Genomic DNA, 26,461 nt, shown 5'->3' on the forward strand with positions numbered 1-26,461 from the left:
ACTTTGACACTTGCAGATGAACAGGAGGGGCTTGGCTCCAGCTTCTTTATTCCAATTTGGTGCTTTTACCTGCCCGTCAAATGTCTAACCAATCACTAAGCAGTTCCTCGTATGACGTAGGATGACGCGTCTTGACATTGGATCCGAAGAGAGCGACGTGTAGCAAGAAAAATCGTCTCGCCATTTTGTTGCCGATGAGCGCATAGAGTTTCTATCACTGTGGTCTTCGGATAAATGGCCGACACGCTTATTTCTCACCGTTTAAACGGAGACATTTATTGTAACCCATTTTCCACTCATTTTTCTCTGGATTTCACGCTGAACTGCTAAGCTAGGCTGAGAGAGAAAGCCGGTAACGTGTAGAAGGGAGGACAGGAGACGACCCACCGGGGGACACGTAGAGCTGACAGGGCGCCTCCACACTGCGCATGCGCTTGTAGTTTATACTGTCAGTGCTGGAGGTTCCATGTGGAAGCTGTGGCTCCTGTTTTGCTAGGACTGCCATATGTTCGGACCTATGTGCTGAGGTAGGTGGTCACAATCCTCCTGGAGCCATCAGTACAGCAGGATTTACGTATATATTACAATCGTAAAGGGGGGGGGGGGCAGATTTCTGGACATTACCGTAAGGCCTCATGCACACGACCGTATGTATTTTGCGGTCTGTCAAAAACGGATCAGCAAAAAATACGGTTGACATCCGTGTGCGTTCCGTATTTTGCGGAACGTTCCGCTAGCCCCTAATGGAACAGTCCTATCCTTTGTCCGTAATGCGGACAATAATAGGACATGTTTGATTTTTTTGCGGAACGGAAATGGAATGCACACTGAGTAACTTCCGTTTATTTTATTTTTTCCAGACCCATTGAAATGAACGGTTCCACATAAGGTCCGGAAAAAAAATAGGTTTGTGTGCGCCATATCATCACCCTCCTGCGACTCCAGCCACTAGACAAACCCCAAAGCGTGCCTTGACTGGCAGGGAATACATCTCGGCTGGCCCTGGATTTTTGCGCCTGCGCTGTTGTTCTGGGTATTGCCGTATGCACAGAGGATCCACTGCTGCTCCCTGAGCTGGGAGGATCTGCTCAACTCGGCTCCGACATGGTGGGCGCATACGCAGTAGATATCTGCCATGCTTAGGAAGAGGCAGCAGATCCCTTGGAACAAGTGTGCAGGCGCACGAAGACAGGAGTAAGGGGAAGTGTCTGTCACTATCCAGCACTATGGTGCTCCGAGGGCTCAGGCTAGCGCCTTGGTGCTCCAATGACCTCATTTGAATATTAATGTAAATGTTTCAGGAACCGCGACAGGTAGAACCCATAGGTAAGACGACATTTATATCAGAGCAGGTCCAAGAATATAGGGTTGTTCCTGCTGCCAGGAACCCATACACTTTCAATAAGCCAAATCATTCCTGACCCCCCCCCCCCCACATGCTACTTGGTTTGGCCGAGGATGGAGCTGGCAGAGCGCCCCCACTATCATCTGTCGGGAGCTCTCCATACATGTATTCCATGGTCAGAATGGTGGTTTAGTCTAGTGGGCTTGAGGGCCGTAAAGCTTGCGTCCTCCATTTAAACTGCCACAATGAAGGGCCGTGGTACTTCTGTGAACACAGGGTGGGCAGCTCTGCCTGGTACTGAAGCTTCTCCCATTGACTGCAGTACCAGGCACAGTGCCCTCAAAGAGGAGACCAGTCTATACAGTGCAGGAGCTCTGCTGTCCCTTCATTTTGTTGGCGTCTTGGAGGTTGGACCCTCACCGGTCAAAGCATAACCTAAGAGTAGACGACCCCTTTAATAGCAGGTTGCGGCTGTTTTATTTCTGTAATTTCATTGATTTGTTTTCTAGAAAGCAGAAAAATGGCAAAGAAGAGAGGAAAGAACCTGCCCGTCCAGGAGTCTGTGGAGACAGGTAGGGTTAAAGTGGTCCTAAGCTAATGGCTGGGGCCAGGTGTGAACATACCCTGAAGCTGCCCGCTCTGCGGGTACTCACCGAAGAATCGTCTTTCAGAACCAGCATGCAAACACATCCGAAAGGGAGTGGAGGAAGGAGCGGTGAAGAAGGCCCTGGTCAACGTGGAGTGGAACGTGTGTCAGGACTGCCACACTGAGGGCAAGGAGAAGGCAAGCTCCGAGGACGAGGAGGCAGATGTGGTCTGGATCTGCCTGAAATGTGGTCACAGGGTAAGATTCTGCCGTCTGCCTTACAGGCGGTGTCCGGCCTTTCGCTTGTATGACCAGTAGGTCCCATGCAACTTGTTTTACCGAAATTCAGGACCCCGTGTTGCTGCTTTTTATTTGTTTCTGGAACGGCGAGATAAAAAAAATTCTTCAAAAAGTTTTGGGACGCCCTGAATGCCAAAAATGGCCTGGTCCTGAAGGGGTTAAAGGTGTTACACTACTATACCAGGGGGGTCATCAACCTCCAGCTGTTGTGAAACCGCTGGCGTGCCGGAGGTTGTCTACCCCTGGACTATACTAATAACTGGAACCCTTTGTGGGGGAGCCACTTTCCGGCTACTGTGTATTTATGATGACTCGATGGCACTTACTGTTGATATTCTGTGCCCGTTTGCAGTATTCCCATGCCATGTCCTCTTGTTGGGCAAATTGTCAGTTCTGTCTATAAGATGGCCGCTGATGGAGGGTCATGTGACCTGCAGAGTATTTGAATGGAGGAGACATTACATGGGGGGTGGTTTGCTGGTCACCTGACCCTCCTTCAGCGGCCATTTTATGGACAGCACAAGTCTTCGCAAACAAGGGGCAATATAAAAAATGGCACAGGATATTGCAAAGCCTATATAAGTAATTGCCATATAGTCATCTCACAAACGCACTGGTCAACAGGAGCCAGAAAGTGGCCAACCCCTTTGAAGGGGGTATTCCCATCACATACAATGGGGGCATATCGCTAGGATATGCCCCCGTTGTCTGATAGGTGCAGATCCCACCTCTGGGACCCGCACCTACAAGGAAAACGGAGCGGGGAGAGCTGTGGCTGGAGGAACCCAAGTTTCCTACCAAGCGCTGCTCCCATACAAGTGAATTGGAGCGCACCGCGCACGCGTGGCCCCTGCTCCCATTCATTTCTATTTTCGGCAGCTCCATTGAAATGAATGGAGGGCGGCTGTACATGCGCAGTGTGCCCTCCATTCATTTCCCCCCTCTGTTCTTGTTGTAGGTGTGGGACCCGCACCGATCAGACAGTGGGGGCATATCCTAGCGATATGCTCCATTGTATGTGATGGTAAAACCCCTTTAACTTCAGTGTGTTGGTGGTCATGCTGATGAAGAGGCCAGCACAGCTCCAAAATGTAGAAAGGGTTGTCCCATATCGACACTTATGGTACATGGCTAGGATATACCGCAAATACACGCTCTTATCTCCAGAGAGCAGCCACGTATGTGCGATCACACCCCCTTCCCCCATTCGCTGCTATGGGTCTTCCAAAAATAGCGGACCATTTTCTGAAGACCTATAGCAGTGAATATCCTCTCCTTCACTTCAGGGTATAGAAGCAGGTCCCACCTATCTGCCATTTGTGGTATATTCTAGCTCTACGCCATAAATGTATGAGATGGGACGCCCCTTCAACTACATAGGGGAGGATGACCTACATAACACTGGATTCTGTTACTGTCATGGACGATACGTTTCCTATGGCTTGTGCTGTGGCCACATTTGGATTTTCATTTCCTCTTTTTTGCTCCTTGCAGGGCTGCGGCAGATATTCAGAGCAGAAGCATGCCCAAAACCATTATAACACCCCGAGATCAGAACCGCACTGCCTGGTGCTCAGCGTTGGAGACTGGAATGTGTGGTAGGATTCCCAAACTTAATTTTATTTTATTTTTTTCTGGGACCATCACAAGGGGTTATTTCCACAGCGCCGCACACTGTATGGCCGCTGTGCTTGTTATCGCTCTTAGCCCCCATCACTTCTATGGGGCGGAGCTGCTCCCCGTCACTGGCCTACGAAAAGCTGCGCGAAGGCCGCGGTGCACCAGTGCCGTCTCAAACAGCTGATCGGCGGGGTTTCCAGGTGTCTGATCCCCGCCGATCAGATACTGATGACATTATGCAGAGGATGGGTCATCAGTATTAAAAATTTCGGAAAATCCCTTTATAAATCACTTGATGAGTTACAATACCAAACACTACCTGTGGCCCAGTATGGCGCTGTTTTTGAAAGAAAGCAGGCATGTTTTTCTAATCCTGGAAAATTCCTTTAAGTGTTTGGAAGAAAAGAGCATGAGTGTTGTGATGGTCACTTGATGGTCCCAACACGCTCCTATTTGGGGCCTTTTAATTCTGGTATTTAAAGGGGTCCTCTCACTTCAGCAAATAGCATTTATTCTGTAGAGAAAGTTAATACAAGCCACTTACTAATGTGTTGTGATTGTCCATTTCTCGCTCGTATCATTGGGGGGACACAGAAGACCATGGGTATAGCTGCTGCCACTAGGAGGCGACACGAAGCAAAAAGTGTTAGCTCCTCCCCTCAGCTATACCCCTTCTGCAGACACTGAGCTAATCAGTTTTAGCTTAGTGTCCGTAGGAGGTAGACATATCTTTTTTTCTTTTTTAGGTTCGGGCTACAGGTGGGCTCTAACCACCTGTTTTCCCACCCTTGAGGGGGGAGACCAGTGGATCTAAAATCCACTGTTACCCGTCAGCTACAGTGTCACCTTAGGCTTATCTACTTATGCTGGAAGTCCCCCCTGTTACCGGTGTAGCCGCCGTCCCCAAGGAGCAGCACACTGAGGAAGGTAACACTGCTGGAATAAGGGTGGGCAGAAACCGTCTAGGTAAGTATATTACCTACCTCCCCCTGCTGGCCCCCTGTGCCTGCGCCCCCTTCTCCTGTGTTCTCTAAGTGAACACAGGAATATAAGTTTCTTCTCCCAGACCTTGGCCTTTTCCCTGTCCCTGGTGACTCTCCGGCCCTCAGTCCCACCTCCGGTCCCCATCACCTTCTGCCAGGCCCTGCGGGCATTCCCAGTGGTCGCATGTCTCCTTGGGTAGCCGCTGCTGTTTTCCTCTGCGCATTGGTACGCCTGTTCCCGGCCTCGTTTGTTCCCAAATGGCACTCCCGCTCCCTCCCTGCATTGCCGTCCTAACCGGAAGTTCTTCCCGTCGGCCCTGCCTGTACTCGAGGCCCCGGCTCTGCGGCCTACTAGGCTGCATCTTCCAGAGGGTTTGGGGGCGGGAACTGCCCAATAAGCTCTGCCCCTACCTACCACTTAACCTTTTCCTTGCCTTCAGAACTACTGTTGCTGGGGACAAATAATTACTGGGCTCTCTGCTGAGGGTTTAGAGTACCGGCCATTAGTGCAAACGGCTGTGGGTTCAGATCCCCTGGGTCTGTTTTGATAGGATTAGGGCTGTATGTCATTTATAGGCGGAATATGTGCGCTTACCACTGGACCCTGTACATCCTGTAGCATTACCCCCTTCCATTTGCGGAGTAGTTGCACTACCACTGGATCCTATACTTCCAGTAGCGTTGTCCTCCTTCCGTTGTAGGAATATTCACACTTACACTGAGTACTGTACATTCTGTAGCATTACCCTCTTTCCATGGAGTAATTACACTACCACTGGATCCTATACAGACTATTGCATTACCTTCCTTAGGCGGAGTAATTGCATTTCCACCGGAGACCATATGTCCTGTCACATTACCCCCTCCGCAGGCAGAGTAATTGCACTAATACTGGATCGCATCCGTCCTGTCACATTACCCCCTTCTATAGGTGGATTATTTGCACCACAATTGCATACGGAAGCTCCTGTAGCATTACCCTCCTTCCATTGGCGGAATAGTTGCACAACCAGTAGTGCTTACACTTCCAGTGGACCCGGTACATCTTGTCTGGCCCCCCCTCTTTTCTGTAGACGAAGTAATTCCACTACCACTGGAAACTGTTTATCCGTCTTTCTTAGGTGGAGTAATCGCTTGAGCATTAACTACCGCGACAACTCTAATTTGTTCCTTGTTGCATGGCATCCCGTTCCATTGGTGGCCTATTTGCTAGACACAGTACCTACCTACCCTCACCTTATGATACTGTGACTACTTCACACTATCCCCTTCCTCATTGTATGGATTGGTGTCGGGCGCCTATATGGCAGCCTCTGTCTTCTAGGTCGGCCTGTAGCTCACTGGTGGCTTGTCTGACTCGCATGCAGTATCCTAGGGTTCAGAATCCACTAATGGACAAAAAATATAAGACCTTGGAATTTTTTAGCAGGGTGTTGACACGCCACATAACCTTTCTTCGTGCCTTGAGTCCCTGTAAAGAGCATTCTAATTTTGTTGATTGTCATTGGCACACTCCTTCAGTAGGGGGAATGTCTGCGCTGTTTGCCAGCTTTCTTCCTTCTCAGGTGGAATATTGCGATGGCACCAGTTCGGGGTGACAACTGCTGTTTGACCGCATTTTCAGGTGGAGGCTCTCCTCTGACCCTAGAGGCAATAGTTGCTGGAATGGCCTCCCCCTATGAGGCAGTATTTGCACTGGCCATAGATATTAACTACTCCTGTTCCGTGGCTACTTGTCACTTTTTTTGCTATGTGCGCCGTGACAGTGGTGCCATGCTTGAGGTTGCCGGTGGCAACGTGTTTGTTATGGCATGTGGTGGCAGTGTCTCTGCTTTGGCTGTGTGCGCCGTGACATGGTTGCCAAGCATGCTGTTGCCGGTGGCAACGTGGTGGCTGGTGTGTGCACTTACCCTTTAAGTTGTAGCCTTCCCCTGTCTGGTGCTGTAAGGGTTAACCCCTTGATTGAGTGTTGTCGCTTTGGGCTATTTAGCTTCTGCTGGAAGCCTGTAGCTCAGTGTTCCTCCAGGCTTGGTGTGTGCTGGTGGTTCACTGCTCCTGGCTTTACCATCTGTCCAGTGAGGGCCACCCTTGTTGTTATCAAGGTCTTCCCAGTTCCTGTGTGTTCCTCCTTGTCTTCTTTTCCCTCCTGGTGTATTGTTTATGGTGTGGGTTTGAGTTGGAGGTTTGTTGTACGTCTTGTTTGTTGTTGCATGTCTGGGATGTTGTTGGTGTTTGTCCCTGCATGTGTGCAAGACGTTTCCCTTTGTGTGTGTTACCTCCGCGAGGGGGCTGGTTTCCCGGAGGGGTGAACCATAAGCCTGTATGCAGCACTGCCTTGAGCTTCCGTGCATCTGGTGTTCGCATGGAGATCCGGTTAGATGTTTAGTGTCGTCTTTCCATCTCTGCTGCGGCAGGTAAGTGTTGCTTGTTGCTAGTGTTCTGTTGTTACACTGTGTACTTACCTGCCGTTCAGTTGCTGCATATGGTCTTTTCCCTCCACCCGTTACTAGGCAGCTGGAGACTCCGGTTCGTCTGATTCCTTGAGGAACCGGTTGTCTCCTATTCCTGACCCCTATGCCAGGGACCGTCGGGGTCAGCAGGATCCAGGTTCCAGTGCATGAGCCCTCCCACCTTCAGGGTTCGCTCATGCGGTCAGGAGATCAGGGTCAGGATTAGGGCGGCTGTAGGTTGTGGCCTTCTCCCTTTACTGTAGTCTGGCCTAGTAGCAGTTCCCACTATACGGTGGGGAGTGTCCCCCACTCCCCACCGTGACACTACTACTGTGTGACTCCTTCCCAGGGAGAGTATTTGCGTTCATCCTTCAAATGGCGTCAGTCACTGCGTTCTGGCTTCTTCACACATTGGCGGGGGGCACTGCATCTATGGTTTTTATCGCATTCCCTTCCTCCATGGAGAGTATCGGCCCTTGCATTTCGTGTAGTATCTACAAAGCATTCCTTCTTTTAGGGGTGAAACCTTCTCGCTGGTTGCAGTTATGATTGTGCATACAGTTCCTGCTCCCACAAGTGACACTGGGCTCTTATTCTGCCATCACTGGGTGCGGTAGATCCACCAGGCATTGTATGTATGGGTCCCAGACTCTATGGAGGCTCCCTTTTCCGTTGGGTTGTGTTCACAGATTCGAGTCCTCCCTATGCCCTGTCAGTGCTCCGCAATACGTGATGTGTTAGTATTTTAAATCAACTGTCCATACCATGGCATTCTGCAGCTGATGGGTTTGCTCCCTTCTGGTGGGCACTAGTATGGTTTTCTGTACCTGGTATAACCTACTGATTTCTATGGCACTGGCTTAGCGCCTTGTTCCCTTCACATGTAGGGCATTGCCTCTACAATCTGCTCCGGTGACTGCATCAGCGTTTCCTCCTTGTGGAGTTTGGGTATGCACTTATTTGGTTTGCATATGTGAGTTGTCTGCATTGCTCCCCTCACTGGGTAGAGCGTTCGTACTGTCCTTGTTGTCACCACTCAGTGCTGGTTCTCTACTGATCCGCAGCATCAGCCTCTTCTCCTTCTTCCCTTCCGCAGGGCGAGTAGTTGCACTTCCCCCAGACACTGCCCGCTCGGCCGGTTTCCATGACTATTGGGTTCTCGTATGCCCCCTTTCTTCTGTGGAGTTCCTGTGTGGGTGGTATTGGTTCTGTTACCATTTTTATTTTTTCTGGTACCTTGTGGTGTTTGGCGTACACACTCCCTTCCTGGCGCAGTATTTATGCCATCTCTGGTTCCTGCCTGGCCGTTTTGTCCATTCCTCTGATAACCCATTCTCCTCTTCTTTAGGCAGAGTTGTTTCGCAGTGGCGGTCGATAGTGTCTGATGGGTTTACACAATCTTTATATTTTTGTCCCTTTGGCCTAGGGTGTTTTTTTTTCCTTCAGCTTCCAGTTAGGTCTGCCAGTTCAAGCAGCCTTCCATGGTGTATCAGACGGCTTCTCTCCTCTCTTGTTAGGGATTTTAGGGTCCTCCTCTACATGCCTCTGCTTACCACATTGGCGTTCTCCTTGGGGAATACTCTTATGAAGCACACCCCTTGGCCGTAGGTCTGAAGGGGATGTTTTGCATCCCAGAGGACACTCTTTTCCTACCAGGTTATTCGCCATTTTTTGGGGGGTTTTGGGTCAGTTCCGTTGCCTTGTTCCCATTGAGTTTCTTCACTCCCTCAATACTTTTTTCTTGTGGGCCATTGTCATGCCTGACATCCAGGTGCTCTAGCCCTGACTTGTTTGTCATGGTCTCGCTGGAGTGTTCTTCTCTTCTGGCAACCTGGTATGGTGTTCGGGGTTTTTTGCCTGGCACCCCTACTTCTTCCACCATGGGGGGAAAGCTTTGTCACATCTGCAGTTCTCTGGCCCTTGATATCCAGACGTCATTTTCAGTTCATCTTCTTCCAATCCGTATTCCTCTGAGTGGGTTCTTTTTTTTGCACCGCTCTTTTGCACGCTGCCTATTACCAGCTTTCGTAGAATTACCCCCTTTTTTCTTCTCAGGCCATGTTGTTGATGACTCTAGGATGTTGTTGTTGTTGTGTTTTGTTTAGTTTTTTTTTTTTTTATCACTTCCTCAGAAGTCTTCTTGATCTGGGCTATGTTTCTGTGTCCTGTACCTTTTCGGAGCCGCTCCGTTTTGTTCTGGTGACTGACTTGTCCTCTTTCTTGTCTATCTTGTGGATATGTCGTGTGCTCTACACTTCTTCTGAAGTCTCCTAAGCCGTGACTTATCTTCCTTGGGCTGTTTCTTCTTCTGCCCAGCCGGAGCCTCTGCGTATTCAGCCGCTCTGACAGACAGAAAATGCAGGGGGAAGGACAACCCAAGAACCCTGAAAAGGGATAGGAAGAACCATGCCCAGGAAAGGCCATTTCCTGGGCATGGTTCTTCCTGTCCCTTTTCAGGGTTCTTGGGTTGTCCCCCCCGCATTTCTGTACGGGGCCTCATGACCGGTCTTTGATTCATGCTGTTCTTGTTCCCTCCCCATGGTACTGGTCTTCTGTGTCCCCCAATGATACGAGCGAGAACATTAGTTTTTATTTTTTTGTGCTTACCTGTAAAATCCTTTTCTCGCTGAGTTCATTGGGGGGACACAGCCCCCACCCCGTAAGTACATTGCTGGCTCTCCTTGATGGGTCCCTCCGGTTCTTGATTCTGACCCATCTCCGGCTTTCTTCCTTTTTATTACTTTTCTGTTGTCTTCTCCTGGCTGCTCCTACTGCTTTAGTACAAACTGATTAGCTCAGTGTCTGCAGGAGGGGTATAACTGAGAGGAGGAGCTAACACTTTTTGCTTAGTGTAGCCTCCTAATGGCAGCAGCTTTACCCATGGTCTTCTGTGTCCCCCCAATGAACTCAGCGAGAACAGGATTTTACAGGTAAGTACAAAAAATCCTAATATTGCTTCATTTCCTATTAATTTTTCCATCACATGATACACTGCTCCTTTTCATGGTTACGACCACCCTGCAGTCCATCAGTGGTGGTCGTGCCAGCACACTATAGGAAAAAGTGCTGGGACCATGGGAGCGCACACAGGCTAGTGCTTTTTCCTATATTGTGCAAGCACGACCACCACTTCTGGATTGACGGGTGGTCGTAACCATGGAAACGAGCAGTGTATAATGTGATAGAAAAATGAATCCAGCCAGCAAAGGAGGCAAGATGGACAATCACAATACATTAGTAAGTGTCTTGTATTAACCTTCTGTACATGATAAATGACTGGTGACTGGTGCTGAGTGGCAAAATAACTGCAGCCTTTATTTTTAGGTATTACCCATAAGTTATGCAGATGGTAGAATGTGTAGAGTGTCTGCCTGATCATAATCAATATGATCAGGCAGTGTAAAGCATAGAGGAAGAATAGCGCAGCAGCCTGAGCCTTTAGGACCGGTTTTGCACTCTCTTAGAACTATTCAGAACTACAAAGCGACACAAATAGTAATGAATTATGTGCAGTCACACGACTGGATGAAGAACCCAAGATGCTGGATAGGGTTGGAGTAGGATTTATATGCATGTACCTTAATTTTCCAGATAGTTCCACCATTTTTATATTTTGTTTCCCACTTGAAGGTGCTACCTGTGCGACAATGAAGTCGACCACAACAGCTCTGGGCGGCTCCGACAGCTGGTGGACTACATCCAGAAGAAGTCCAAGTCAAATGTCAGAAGTGCAGACAAAGGTTGGTCGATCCCTTATGAGGTCATCAGATGTAATTTCTCTCTGGTAGGTTGCAGTCTGTACAATTGTTACTGGATTATGGCAGTTTCATGACTACAACTACTCTCCAGGCATGCTAGGAGTGGTAGTTTTAAAGTAGCTACAGGTTAGAGATTGCTGAATAACATCCAAATTTATAAATGGATCTCAGACTGGCGTGAAAGCTTTTCCATAAATTCTCGTGAAAGTATATTCGAAAAAAAAACATCTCCCCTTTTTTATGGGGTTGTAAAGGTAGGTGCTCTTAGTATGAAGAACCCCCAAACTCTCAGCTGTGGGTCCAGGGGTAGGAGGTGTAACGGGATCAGTCCTTGAACTGGGAAATCATTCTGCAAAGGGTTTTATTAGAGCAATTTTTGCATTTTCAAGTATTTTGTATTTTTTTGTTTATTAAAGGGCAAGCAAATCAAGTTATATGCATCTTTGAAAACGCTCCAGAGAAGGAAACGCATCAAACCGAAGACTCAATAAAGTCAACGACTAAGGTGGACAAATTGGTCAGCGCGCTCAATGACGGCAAGGAAGTCACCGTAAAAGGGCTCAGTAATTTGGGGAACACCTGCTTCTTTAACGCTGTCATGCAGGTAGGAATCTATTGAACTTTAACATTTCTTGTACCTCTAGCTGTGGACTGGGCTGCAGATTCACCCCTACTCATTCAAGGGGTAAAACCTATGACATACCATATTTTTCACCCTAGAAGACGCACCTAGGTTTTAGAGGAGGACCATAAGAAAAAAGTATTTTTCATTAGACCTCAGATCAGACCCCCAATGTTAATTAGACCTCAGCTCAGACCCGAATGTGAATGACCCCACATTCAGACCTCAAATCAGCCCCCATGCCACAGCGCAAATAAAAAAAAAATAAAAAAATCAACTTGCCTCTCTTGTTCCGGACGCCGCCACTCCTCACCTCCAGTGCTATTCTTCTTCCTGCCGTCAACCGCAGCACAGCCGACGGCAGAGGACCAGGAAGCGGTGAGTACAGAGCCTTCACCGCTTTCCGGTCCTCCGGTACTGATGAACGCTTCCATAATTGAAGCGCTCATTAGTATGTGCCCCAAAAGACGCAGTGCCACCCCCCCCCCCCCCCCCACACTTTGGAGGAAAAAAAGTGCGTCTTATGGGGCGAAAAATACGGTAATTGACTTGCTCTATTTCTGACAAACCTCAGCATACTTATTCAGGATTTTCTCCACCAGATGTGGATGGTGTTTTCAATACTCCACCCATATGCATTGTCTTGTCATTTACTGCAGTGTGTAGATACATCGGCATGTAGCGGAAAAACAAAGTAAGAAATGTGAATTTTGCGGCAGTGAAATTCATGGCTGATTTCTTGCGCTATGTGTGCCGCAGTCAGCGTCCGTGCTGCATTTTATTATATTTTTTTTGCCCCTTTGATTCTACTCTGCAGCCTTAAAAAGCTTAATGCGCTGTACAGACTTGTAGGCTTTTTGTGAGCCCGTACATCGCAAACCCCACCTCTCTATATAGAGCTAAGCAGAGACAGTGTGAACTGAGGGGCCACACCGCTTATCTGAGCACATTTCAGTGATCAGTGAGGGGCTGAGCTTTAAGATATGTCTGGATATATAGGACGGAGTTGTGTTTTTCTGATACCAAGCTTTGAATCCACAAATACGATAGAAACATCAGCAGCGCTTCAGTTGAAGATTTCGAAGTTCTATCTCCATCTTTGTACGGCTTTAGGAAGACGTTTTGTGTGCAAAAAGTTGCACACGTGCTATAAAGATGTAAATACATTGCCAAAGATTCAAATCGCCTGCATAGACGTAGAGTTAAATGATAAAGTTCTGACTGTCTGAAGCCACCACTAGGTGGCGATCACTGCATACAGTAAGACAGTATTCAGTAAGCTCTGTCCCATATGCGTAACACATTGTATTAGATTTGACTTTAGTGCTCCTTTAATATTTACATCAGAAAGAATGAGATTGATTTTGTCTTTTATTTCTTATTGAAGAACCTGTCCCAGACGCCTGCATTACGAGAGCTTCTAAATGAAGTGAAACACCCAGGAAGAACCGTAACAGTACACGTGCCTGACACGCAGCCGGTAAGTGTATCCGTTCATCTACTCCAGTCAGAGTTTTTATCAAGAAGCCCTGAGTCAAGGCTTTGTTACACTGCCCGATGTATGATTACACATGCCGACGCTCGCTGAATGCGGGAGGAAGGATTCGTTCCTTCCTTATTCAGTCCCATTCATTATTGGCAGCACACCTAGGGATGTGCTGCTGATAATTGGGCATCTTTCACCCTGATGAAAGATTCCCATCACCCGATGAATGAATGTTTTCTCATTCATAGGCTGATTGTCTGCTCGATTATATGAGCCAATTATCAGTAACGAGCATTTGTATGAACCCTTGTCTCCGATAATTGGCTCAAAGATTAGGCCGTCTAATGGGGCCTTCGGACTCGCACTAAATAGATTTGGGTACTGTACTAAGCACCGTGGCCCCGTCATTCTGGCAAACACTTGGGAGTCCAGCTAACCCATACCAAGGGCGTTTTTTATGGCCCTGATTCCAGTCTGTTGTGCAGGAAAGTCACTTTTTGGGGACAGGGGTTACAAACAAACTGATTAGAATGCCTCTTATGCCTGTGCTGCTGTCACTTTCCCTAACACAATGGAAAAGTGACAATGCACACGAATGTATATTTTTTCCTTGTCCATTCCGCTAAAAACACAGAAATCGCTCCGTGTGCATTCCACGTCCCTATGGCCGTTCCACAAATAAATAGAGCATGTCCTATTATTGTCCTCATTACGGACAAGCATAAGACCGTTCTATTAGGGGCCTGCTGTTTCGTTCCGCAAAATCCGGAATGCACCTGGCCGGTGTCTGTGTTCTGCGGATCTGCAATTTGCGGACTGCAAAACATCCAACGTATGTGTGCAAGAGCCATAAGGGGCAACCATGAACACAGACTCCCCTTCAGTTATTGCATACAGTCCATGAGACCTAATGTGTTTGTGTCTCTGATGTGAAAATCTTGTGCTTTCAGTCGTCCCGAGAAGTGAAGCTGGAGCAGCAGCCGGGACCCCTGACTTTGGCCATGTGGCAATTTCTCACTGAGATGCAGGAGACTAAAAAGGGGGTTGTGACCCCTAAAGAGCTCTTCTCTCAGGTCTGTAAAAAGTGAGTATGTACCAGGAATGGTATTTGTCCAGCTAAAATAATGAATGACCTGGAGAAAGAAATGTCTGAGCAGTCATCGGGTTTAGTCGTCTGTCCAACTGAGTTATTATGGTGCATGAAAACCTGTAATTACAGTGCCCGAAGAAATCGGAAGCAGGCTTTTCAGAGACACCGAATAGCACAGACATCTGTGTTACACTTCGCATTCTAATGCCTTGTTCATGAGAACTTGGGTTCCCGAGTGGCCTGTGTAAAAGGAGCAGTAGTGCACATGGGTGTCCATCGCCCCATTCACTTCTTGGGACTGCCAAGTGCAGTACTTGGCTATATCTGTCAGTCCCGTAGAAAGGAGCAGTGATCATCCATGCGCACTACTGACCGCGTTCTCTGGATCTCTGCCCGCCCCAGCATCTGAGTGTTCACACACATTCTATAATTGTCACAATAAATCTGAAATGAAAAATAAAGCAACTTTGCATTTTTTACTGCTAACAGCTTTTATGCAGACTGTGATGGACAGCAAACGCATTCTGTATAGTGTTTTTCCCCTAGCATTTTCTTTTTCTTCGAATTTTTAATGACAACCTATTGCGAGGTTAGATATAATGGAGTTAATAAGTTTGCAAATGAGTACCATATTTTTCACCCTTTACACCCTTTAAGACGCACCTGTCCATAAGACACACCTAGGTTTTAGAGGAGGAAAACAAGAAAAATATTTTCATCAGACCTCAGCTCAAACCCCCTTTCTCCCCCCCCAATGATCATAAGACCCCCAATCAGACCTCAGACCACTGCCCCAATGTGAATAGGACCCCCTCCATTTAGACACCCAATGTGAATGACTCCCAAGAAGACCTCAGATCAGACCTCTGATCAGACCCCCAGGCTCAGAGCAGACATTAAAAAACTATTAACATTTACCTTACCTCTCCTGCTCCAGACACCGCCCCTCACATCCAGTTCAGCCTGCCGAGCGCTATGCTGTGGCCTGATGCGCACAGCGTGAGGTCACAGAGCACCGACTTCCTCGCACTGTGCACAGTCACAGCACAGCCTAAGACACACTGATATTTTCCTTCTACTTTGGGGGAAAAAAAGTGCGTCTTATAGGGCGAAAAATACGGTATATCGCTTTTAAGATGCCAGCAGTAAGGAAAGGAAGTTAGGCAGATCTTCTGAGCTTGTCTTTTGCATGGACTAAGAAAACAAATGTAGAGCTGGACTTTTTTATATTCGCTCCCTGTATATTGCCCTGTATGAGCAGTGGTGTGTGCATTGTGTTCACTTCTAGGGCACTACGGTTCAGAGGCTACCAGCAGCAGGACAGCCAGGAACTGCTCCGCTATCTGCTTGATGGGATTAGAGGAGAGGAGATCCAGGTATGCATCAGCCTTCGGTTACTAGACTGGTCTTGGGGCAGAGTAAGACTGGTAATGCCTACCTTTGCTGCAGGGATGGCAACCTGCGGCTCTCCAGCTGTTGCAAAACTACAACTCCCAGCATGCCCAGACTGCTTACAGCAGGGCATGGTGGGAGTTTTAGTTTTACAACTATAGGTTGGCCATCCCTGCTCTGCTGTGTATATTTGCATTCTGATGGTAGATTGCATGTTTCCCCTCTGTAATACTCTTCTGAGGGCCCAGTCACATAGTCTGGGTTAGACGTGGATTCCTTGCTGAAATCTGCAACACAAACGGCTCACACTGAATGCAAGTGAATGGGATTTTTTTTCACCTCCTTTACATGAATGGTCTGCTCATACTTTAGCTTAATTTTGCTGGGTCTGCAGCATTCAAATTGAAAAACCGCTGCAGAATTTGCCGCTGTGTGAACTAGTTGTTAGTGTTCCGTGTAGCTTATAGTTTATCATTGTGTGGGTTATTATTTGTATCCAGAGAGGACAGCTTGGAGGAGACTCTATGTCCTCACATGGTTCCCTATTTATTTTTTGGCAGAGAGTCTCTTTGGCACTTTCCAAGACCTTACAGGATGATTCAGACACGATGGATGAGGAGGAGGTTAAAAAGCTTGTTAAAGGTACAGCCCACGTTTTATGTGCACAGAATCGCTTTGTCTTGCTGTTATGATGTGTATAATGTAGCTGCAGTAGTGAACGCTTTAAAGAGGACCTTTCACTAGAATAAAAAATGTAAACTATACAGACATGGAGAGCGGCGCCCAGGGATCTCCCTGCACTTACTATTATCCCTGGGCGCCGCTCCGTTCTCCCGGTATAGGCTCCGGTATCTTCATATGTTCGGCTCCACTGGGAGGAGCCTGCCGGCTGTAGCGCTGGCCAATCAAAGCGCTCAGCTCATAGCCTGAGAGAGAAAAAAAACCTCTCAGGCTATGAGCTGAGCGCTGCGATTGGCCAGCGCTACAGCCTGCGAGAAGGAGACGCCGGAAGGCTCCACTCAGTTGAGCCGAACATATGAAGATACCGGAGCCTATACCGGGAGAACGGAGCGGCGCCCAGGGATAATAGTAAGTGCAGGGGGATCCCTGGGCGCCGCTCTCCATGTCTGTATACTTAGTTTACATTTTTTATTCTAGTGAAAGGTCCTCTTTAAGTGCAGGGGCGGACAGGTCATGGAACCTACAGGGCCCTCCTCACTGTCGCTGGCCGGGTGCATAGTGGTCTGATGTTCTCAGCATTAATAACACTGGGGGCATCATGTACTTGTGTCCCCAGTCAGCGGCTGCAGGTGCCCTCCGGAATTCAATTGTATGGCTGTACAGCTGAATGCTGCAGCGGGGCATGGGACATAGGCCTCTCGGGCTGCAGGTTGGAAGACACCTGTGACCTACACCGCCATTTGGGGAGCAGCCACTGGCGCACTATAGGGTTCCTTGCTAGGGAAGTCCAGGCAGCTTGGTGCTGTGGTCTGTATTTCACCTCCTAAGGCCCCCTAGTTTGTGCCGCACTGTGGTATTGCTGACCCTGCCTATTTGTCTTGGCCCTGCCTACTTCTGTTCCCCCGCCTTCTGTTGATTTGGCCCTGCCTACAAATGGGGGGGCACGTTTAGGTCATGTTTTTTTTTTTCTTTCTTTCTGGGCCACTTTAAGTTTTCAGGTCGTCCCTGTAAAGTCACACCTTTTAGATCAACACTTTTATTTTTTTTATTTTTTTTATTTTTTTTTCTGTACTGGTCGCTCTTGTTTCTTGGATCAAGGTAAGATTGCACCCAGCTTTTCTAGATTCCTGTATGTTGCATGTGCGCTTGGCAGCTGAAGGCATCTGTGTTGGTCCCATGTTCATATGTGCCCGCATTGCTGAGGAAAATGACCTTTTAATATATGCAAATGAGCCATAGCGATGTGCACCTGCATACAGGGTTGTGCTGACTGAACCCCCCACATTTTTTTCTTAATATATGCAAATTAGCCTCTAAGAGCAACGGGGGCGTTACCATTACACCTAGAGGCTCTGCTCTCTGCAACTGCAGCGCCCTCTGCACCTTGATTGACAGGACCAGGCAGTGAAAACATCATCATGCCTGGCCCTGTAAATCAAAGTGCAGAGGCGGGCACATATGAAGATGGGACCAACACAGATGCCTTCAGCTGCCAAGCGCACATGTCACAGGTCAGCCAGTGTCATAGGAACAAAACTGCTGACAGATGCCCTTTAAGTGGTGTGAATTCACATACACAGCAGCAATGTCAGCTCTGTGCGCCTGAATGGTGTTTTGTGCAGAATTTGCCTGGATTTCTGCAAGCACCACATAAATGGTCAGTTGTCTGCAACAAATCTGCCACATGTGAGTTTACCCGTATGGATAAATGTCTATCACTGCTGTCGTAACACTGGGCACAGGTACCATTAGGGGGTCTAAGAAGCTGGATGACTTCCCCATTGTAAGGTTTAATGGTAGCTAGCTTTTCACCCAGAAACAGATGTATCTAAAATGACAAGGTGCTGGATCTGTTTTGTAGTTTCAGTTTTACTGATGAAAATTTCTTACTTCTTGGATCATTTAGAGTGTGAGAAAAGAAGATCCATCCCCAATTTTGTGGACCGTTTATTCGGAGGCGAACTAACAAGTACGATAATGTGTGAGACCTGCTGCACGGTATGTTCAGTGTGACGCCTTGTGCTTCACCCACAAAATGCATGGTGAAATTGGCTTTTCTCTGTAGGGAGGGGGAGCAACCCGAGTAGTCTTCTTTCTCGTTCGTATCATTGGGGGACACAGGTTAACCCCTGCCTCACTGCCAATAAATACTTCAATTCCCACAGTTTTGGAGTCTAGCGCCACCTTGGCAGGCAGGAGAAATCGTGTACTACCGGCAAATGACAAAAGTAAATTCTCAGATTAATGAGTGAGTTGAGGACTAAACACATTTTATTTTTCACCTTGACGCTTAACATATGGACGTACGTTAACAAAATGTCCCCCTTTTCCACAGAAAAAGAGTCTCTTCTGAAGCCTAAAGTTCTTATCCCCAGGTCCAGGGGTATCTCCCCTCAGCTGCCTTGGCTCATCACCAGACATGTGCTCAAGTGTCTCTCTACCCATAGTGTCGGAGGCCACTACCCCATATGATAGTACGTCCTGAGTGTGAGGAACCTTAGATCTCTCCCTCAGGCGTCTATCAATATGTACAGCAAGAGACATGGCCGCCAAATTAGTTTCTAAGTCTCTACTCACAAGAGGGGGGGGCCTTTGCTTCCCTTCCCGCTCCCCTCACATTCCTCCCGCCTTCCAAGCCACCGCAAGAGCCTGTTGCCACCGCTGCTGTCTTTTCTCCCTGCCGCTCTGGATCTGGACTTCTGGACGCCCCTCCTGCCACTGTTGCTGCTGCTGCACTGCTGCCGTTACCTTCCTCGCTCCCTGAGGTCTCCGGGTCTGGTAGGACTGTTAACCCCTTCCTAGCACCAGCGGCCCCTAGCCTGGACAGCCCCCTCTTCCTGCCTATTTTTCTCATCACCAACATGTCTGACCCCTCAGGGGCCCCTAGACCCTGGTACCACGCCTGCACCGCCTGTGAAGCACCCTTTCCACAGGGGCAATCTGACCCGCATTGCTCTGCAGGCCAGGCCCCAATACAGGGTCCGCCACTTGCTGTGCCGCCCCCTGTTTCCTCGGATCCACCTGACTGGGCAAGATCCCTGTCCCAGGCCGTGGAAAGCCTTACTCATGTTGTGGGCCGCCTTGTAGACACGCAGCCTGCTACACCCCCTGTCGTACCCTCTGGGTCCGCTGCTTCTGCCGACCCGTCGGGGTCCCTCGCTCCCAGTGACGCCTCCAGGGCCCGGCACCTCCAGAAGCGCTCCAGGGCGGAGTGTGCATCTTCCTCGAATGCGTCCCTATCTCCTCCGCGTGTGCGGACTCAGTCGGGTCACTCCTCCTCACAGGACATGCCCTCTGAGGGAGAATTGGTGGATTCAGATTGGGACATGGATTCTGCATTGCCATCCAAGCTAGACTCTGCTGTGGGTCATCTCATCGCTAATATTCACGACACCTTTAAAATTCACGACGACCCTCCCAGCACTGACAAGGCCGATGTGTCCTTTTTCCGCCCCAAACAGGCATCCACGGTTTTCCCTCTCCACGCTGACTTCTCTTCGGTGGTCCCTAAGGCTTGGGCTCGCCCTGATGCCCGTTTTACCCCCCTTCCCCAAAGAAGTTGGATATCTGTTATCCCTTCCCAGCGGATTGCATCTCCACTTGGGCGTCTCCACCTACGGTCGACCCTCCCGTGGCCCGCCTGTCTAAAAGCACGGCCATGCCTGTGGCGGACGGCTCCTCTCTTCAGTCCACTGAAGACCGTCGCATGGAATCCCTTACGAAAGCCATATTTGCCGCCTCCGGATCAGCCCTCAGACCGGTCTTTGCTTCCGCCTGGGCCGGGAAGACGGTCTCAGCATGGGTATCCCAACTTGACCAGGAACTTAAATTCGGACGTCTCTCTTCAGGACCTCCGTTCTTTAGCCCAGCTCGTTGTTCAGGCAGGGAAATTCATTTGTGAGGCCTCCCTTGATGCGGATGCCCTGATAGCCCGTTCCTCTGCTCTGGCTGTCTGTCAGGAGAGAACTTTGGCTGAAAGTTTGGACGGCGGATGCCGCTTCCAAATGGTCTCTTGCTGGACTTCCCCTTCGCGGGTTCCCGTTTATTCGGGACCCGCTTGGACGAGATCATTTCTGAAGCCATGGGGGGAAAGAGCACCCATCTTCCCCAGTCCAGGACCAAGGGCACCCTGGGTTCTCTCGTTTTCGGGCCTCCCGCAGGTCCTCTGGCCCTCGGGCCGCGACCGGTCCCTCCTCTAGTTCCTCCCAGGATAGGCGTAAGGAGCCCTTTTTTCGGACTCGGCCCTCCTGGCGTAAGTCCCAACCTGCTCGCCCCTCCTCGGCCAAGCAGACCTCCGCCTGAAGATGCACCCCCACCCACCCAGGTGGGGGGCCGCCGCCTCCTTTTCAGGGACATCTGGCAGGCACACGTCTCCGACGCCTGGGCACTCGAGATCGTGTCATCCGGATGCAAAATAGAGTTCGCGTCCCTCCCTCCGGATCGTTTCTTTTGGTCCCGTTCTCCGCGGCCGCCTTCTCCGAAGCCATTCGCGCCCTTCTGGACAAGGGAGTTATTACTCCCGTTCCTCCAAGAGACAGATTCAAGGGGTTCTACTCGAACCTCTTTGTGGTTCCCAAAAAGGAAGGCTCGGTGAGACCGATCTTGGACCTCAAGCGGTTAAACCGTTTTCTCCGTCTTCGCTGGTTCAGGATGGAGTCCCTCCGATCCGTGGTAGCTTCTCTGGAGAAAGGGGAGTTTGTCGTCAATCGACATCTAGGATGCTTACCTCCACGTCCCGATCGCTCGGCGTCGCCAGCGTTTCCTTCGCTTTGTGGTGGGGAACGATCACTATCAATTTTTCGCCCTCCTCTTCGGCCTGGCAACGGCTCCTCGGGTGTTCACCAAGATCCTAGCCCCTGTCCTGGCCTTGCTCCGCTCCAGGGGTGTTTTTCTGCTTTCTTATTTGGACGACCTCCTCATCAAGGCGCCCTCCTTCTCCCACCGGAAAAGCGTCTGACCCTTCACCGTTCGGTTCGGACCCTTCTTCTCCACCGCCGTCTGTCCTTCCGGTCCAGCATGTGGGTATTGGGACAGATGGTGTCCTGCTTCGAAGCGATTCCGTTCGCGCAATATCACTCCCGCATCCTCCAGGCGGTGATCCTGTCTGCCTGGGACAAGTCCCAGGAGAGTCTGGACCGGCCCTTTCTTCTATCTCCCCACGTTCGGACCTCCCTCCTCTGGTGGTTACGACCCCTCTCCAAGGAAAATCCTTTCTCCCGATGACCTGTTTAGTGGTCACCACCGACGCCAGTCTGCAGGGTTGGGGAGGGGTGTTTCCTCCCCGGTCCGTCCAGGGCACTTGGTCTCCATCGGAGTCCAAGTTGCTGATAAACATCCTGGAGTTGAGGGCGATTCTCCTATCGCTCCGGCACTGGACTCCCCTGCTTCGGGGCCATCCCGTCCGAGCCCAATCGGACAACGCCACGGCCGTGGCGTACGTAAATCACCAGGGGGCACTCGCAGAGCTGCGGCTATGCAGGAACTGTCCCACATTCTCCTCTGGGCGGAAGCTCATGTTCCGGCCCTGTCAGCGATTTACATCCCAGGGGTGGAGAACTGGGCGGCGGACTTCCTCAGCCGGACCACAATCGACCCAGGCGAGTGGTCTCTACACCCCGACGTGTTCGAGTCCATTTGCCTCCGTTGGGGTCGTCCGGATGTGGATCTCATGGCCTCCAGGTTCAACCACAAGCTCCCCACCCTCCTGTCCAGGTCCAAGGACCCGAGGGCGTACGGCGCTAACGCTCTCGTTCTTCCGTTGACTGAATTTTCCCTCCTGTATGTGTTTCTGCCTCTCCCCCTTCTGCCTCGGGTTCTCCGGAAGATCGCGACAGAAGGCGTTCCTACGTTCCTGGTAGCTCCAGATTGGCCTTGCCGACCTTGGTACGCCGACCTGATGCTGCTCCTGGGAGACGCGCCTTGGCCACTGCCTCTAAAAGAAGACCTTCTCTCTCAAGGGCTGATCTTCCACCAGCATTTAGGGTCGCTACGTTTAACGGCGTGGCCGTTGAGACCGCAGTTTTGACGCAACTGGGTTTTTCGGCGGATGTGGTTCGCACCATGATCAGCGCACTGAAGTCGGCCTCGACCAGGATTTTTTACCGGACTTGGCGGTCTTACCTAGGATTCTGTGAGAATCTAGATGTTCATCCTCTTCATTTTTCCCTCCCCACGGTCCTGTCCTTTTTACAGTCTGACCTGGGTCTGGGCCTCAGCTCCTTTTTAAAGGGTCAGGTCTCGGCGCTGTCCATCCTCTTCCAGCGTCCTTTGGCCCCTCTCGGGCCTGTCAAAACCTTCATCCAGGGAGTCGCTCACTCTGTTCCTCCGTATCGCTCTCCCATTCCACCCTGGGACCTTAATGTTGTGCTCTCGGCGCTCCAAGCCTCCCCCTTCGAGCCGTTACGAAAGGTCTCTATTCGCCTTTTGTCCTGCAAAGTCATTTTCCTTGTGGCCATCACGTCTCTCCGACGGGTGTCTGAAATGGCGGCGCTTTCTTGTGCTGAGCCCCTTCTGGTCTTCCGATAAGGCTGTTCTCTGTCCGGTCCCTTCCTCCTGTCCCAGGTGGGTTCAGGAGGATACTGCCGTGGAAACGGGTGCCCCCAGTAGTAGGCCACAAATTAAGTGTGTGCTTAGTGTCCGCCTCCTAGCGGCAACAGCTATACCCATGGTCAAAGCCTGTGTCCCCCAATGAGACGGATGAGAAAAATCTTTTTTTTTTTTTTTTTTTTATTCCCAGTTTTATGAAATGTATATTTTGTACATACAGTTTACACACCTAGGGGGTCATTTATTAAGACCAGCGTTTTAGAAGCTGGTCTTAATAAGCCCTTGCGCTGGAGGTGGATCCGTTGAAGTTATGTAGAGGCGCCGGCCTCTACATAACTTTGCGTATCCAGCGCCGGTCTAAATGTAAGATAGCTTCCTTGCTGGCTTAGTTTTAGACCATTTTCTATGCCTAAAACAGGCGCAGAAAATTATGAATGACACCGGCTCTGCCAGCCCGTCCCTGCCCACGCCATGCCTACTTTTTTTTTTTTTTTTTAGACCTGGCATGAGCAGAGAAAAGTCGCGGTTTGCGGCACAACCTTTTGCTCTGCAATCTGCGCCAGAAATTCACCTAATATAGGCGTATTTCTGTTTAGTAAATGACCCCCCATAGACCTGTACAAACCAATATTCCAGTCGTAGCGCTGGGATATCCTATAAGAATCCATAGTATCCCTTCGTAAAAGGGGGCAGGGAGTGGGGAGGGCTCCTGCTGCAGTTAGTCGCTTTACAGCCAGAGACTGATTTAATCTGCTTTTTTTACGAGGCGCAAAGAAGAAATTGGTTCATCTCCAGAGGTGTACATAGCCTTTAAACTTTAATATTCCCAAAAAACTTGATTTATTCGATTTTTATTTTTTTCTCAGTAAATTTACAGATGTCAGATTATTTCTATGTAATAATAAAACAAGTATTTTTTTTTTTTCATCATTTTCAGGTATCCCTTGTCCATGAGTCTTTTCTCGACCTTTCTCTTCCTGTCCTGGATGATACGGTGAGAAGTATTTTACTTTGGGATAGTAGGTACCACGCAGATACTTGTGGCATGGTCGAGGTGCCAGTTACATTATGATTGGCTAATCCAACCTGAGTGGCAGGGGGGGGATGCAAGTACTGTCAGTGCAGGACACAAGAAGTGTGACCTGGCACCAGGGGGTGAGCTGTGGGAATAATCTAGTCATGGGCATGACACACACAGCTCTGTAGGCCAATGGTAAAGTGTCGCCACTGACTGAGAGGCTTTTCGGTAGTTCTGGGCGCTGCTTAAAGGTGACTTTATTTTTTATTTTTTTTCTGAAATGTATCTTTTTAATTGTTTTGAATGTGCATTTCAGCTTACAAAGAAAAATTCCCCCAAAGCATTGAAGAATGTCTGCGAACCGAAGGTTGAGGAGGAGGACGATAGTTATGTGAAGGAAAGAAATGACTCGTCTTCTGGGACAAGCAAACACCTTCAAAAGAAAGCAAAAAAGCAAGCCAAAAAGCAAGCAAAGGTGAGTGGTCTTTATGTGTGATACAAATGTCTATAGCCCCGAGTGGTCTGAAAATCCTGCATGGTGGGAATGGTCCCAGACTCCCCTCATCCAAAATCGCCAGACAGAGCGGAGGTTTCAAAGTTGGGATCCGTGGAATCGTGCGTATAGGAAACCAACATCTTGAGAATATGGCTTGAAAGGTTGTCCAGCATTAGTAAATTGATGGCCTATCCTAAGCGCAGGTGTGGCAATCGCCTCAGGCAGCACCAGGTAGGGGCAAGGGGGGGGGGGGGGGGGGGCATCCGAAGGGCTATGGGCTGAAGGGAAGGGGTTAAGTTAAGAAATTGGCATTGGGGGGAGGGGCGCCGTTTCAGTTTTCGACTCTGGCAGCAGAAAGGCTAGGTGCACCCCTGATCCTAAGGCTGGTTTCACATGGGCGTTGCGGATTGGGGCCGGATGTGTTCAGGGTGCGTTCAGTGAAACTCGCACTATTTTGCAAGCAAGTTCAGTCATTTTTGTCTGCGGTTGCGTTCAGTTGTTCAGTTTTTTTCCGCGCGGGTGCAATGCGTATTGATGCGTTTTTCACGCGCGTGATAAAAAACTGAATGTTTACAAACAACATCTCTTAGCAACCATCACTGAAAAACGCATCGCACCCGCACTTGCTTGCGGATTCAATGCGTTTTTCACGCAGCACCCATCACTTCTATGGGGCCAGGGCTGCGTGAAAAACGCAGAATACAGAACATGCTGCGATTTTCCCGCAACGCAGAACTGATGCATGAAAAACAACGCTCATATACACAGAACCATTGAAATGAATGGGTCAGGATTCAGTGCGGGTGCTATGCGTTCACGTCGCGCATTGCATCCGCGCGGAAAACTCGCTCGTGTGAAAGGGACCTAAGGGGTTTGACTCTGCACAACCATAAATCATATGATTAAAGGGGCTGTGACAGTCTAGCGCTGTGATGGCTAACCTCCGGCATTTCGGCTGTGGTAAAAATACAACTCCGAGGATGTACACTTGCTTGGCTGTTCTCAGAACTCAATAGAAATGAAGAGAGCATGCTGGGAGTCGTAGTTTCACCATAGCAGGAGGTCCGGAGGTTAGCCATCACTGCTCTAGCGCTATGCAGTTGGTAGTGGCTGTGCCTGGTATTGCAGTTCACTGCTATTCATTTGAATGGAACTTAGCCGCAATACCAAGTACAGCCCCTTTAGTTATCCGATCGGCGGTGGTGTGGAGTCCGTCCCCCACTAATCTGATATTGAAGGCCTATTCTAAGAATAAGTAGTCCCGAAGAAGCCTTTTAATTATTTGGACATCTGTCTGATTGCCCTTTAACCCCATGTAGAAGGTGCAGGGCGTCAATCTGATATGGCAACATACCCACTAGGGGTGCACCGAAATTCCGGCAGCCGAAAATATCGGCCGAAAATGTACCTAATCCATTTCGGCCGATAGTTACATATCGGCCGAAAATATGGGGTGTGGGATTTGTCACCCACCAAGTAGCTCACCATCTGCGGGCGGTTTACTTTAAGTCACTGCATCTTTATTTTACCTTACAATCGTGACGCTCCAGTAACAACTCTGCAGGCAGAGCGGAGGGCGGCGGAACGTCACTTACTCACGTGACGCGCCTGCTCCTCCTCCTTCATTCATAAAGTGGGCGGAGCAGGTGCGTCACGTGAGTAAGTGACGTTACGCCGCCCTCCGCTCTGCCTGCAGAGTTGTTACTGGAGCGTCACGATTGTAAGGTAAAATAAAGATGCAGTGAGTGATTAGTCTGCTGTGAGCAGCAGGGCTGGGGCTGTTATGGGTAGGGGGATCGGTCTATGGCACTGCTATGGGGAGGGGAGATCTGTGCACTGTTATGCCCATAACAGTGCACATATCCCCCCCTCCATAACAGCGCCACCCACAGATCCCCCTCTCCATAACAGCGCCACCCACAGATCCCCCTCTCCATAACAGCGCCACCCACAGATCCCCCTCTCCATAACAGCGCCACCCACAGATCCCCCTCTCCATAACAGCGCCACCCACAGATCCCCCTCTCCATAACAGCGCCACCCACAGATCCCCCTCTCCATAACAGAGCCACCCACAGATCCCCCTCT

The 26,461-nt window shown here is 49.6% G+C and overlaps 1 protein-coding gene across 2 annotated transcripts in view; it reads left to right on the plus strand.

Annotated features, from left to right (window-relative positions):
- The first annotated feature begins 317 nt into the window (after positions 1-317).
- Positions 318-26,461, plus strand: part of USP16 (ubiquitin specific peptidase 16) — a 39,665-nt gene continuing 13,521 nt past the window's right edge. The window contains exons 1-13 of one of the 2 annotated variants that reach the window (XM_040423169.1): positions 318-527; positions 1,855-1,917; positions 2,017-2,189; positions 3,726-3,829; positions 10,915-11,024; positions 11,459-11,646; positions 13,052-13,144; positions 14,101-14,234; positions 15,529-15,616; positions 16,193-16,274; positions 18,220-18,311; positions 23,797-23,853; positions 24,194-24,352. In XM_040423169.1, coding sequence (XP_040279103.1) covers positions 1,866-1,917; positions 2,017-2,189; positions 3,726-3,829; positions 10,915-11,024; positions 11,459-11,646; positions 13,052-13,144; positions 14,101-14,234; positions 15,529-15,616; positions 16,193-16,274; positions 18,220-18,311; positions 23,797-23,853; positions 24,194-24,352 — 1,332 coding nt within the window. In that variant the 5' untranslated portion in view covers positions 318-527; positions 1,855-1,865. Of the gene's footprint in view, positions 528-1,854; positions 1,918-2,016; positions 2,190-3,725; positions 3,830-6,851; positions 7,249-10,914; positions 11,025-11,458; positions 11,647-13,051; positions 13,145-14,100; positions 14,235-15,528; positions 15,617-16,192; positions 16,275-18,219; positions 18,312-23,796; positions 23,854-24,193; positions 24,353-26,461 lie in introns of those variants that run through there. The other variant, XM_040423170.1, reaches the window with a different exon arrangement.

This window comes from Bufo bufo, chromosome 3, assembly GCF_905171765.1.
Source record: "Bufo bufo chromosome 3, aBufBuf1.1, whole genome shotgun sequence".
NCBI classification, from domain to species: Eukaryota; Metazoa; Chordata; class Amphibia; order Anura; family Bufonidae; genus Bufo; species Bufo bufo.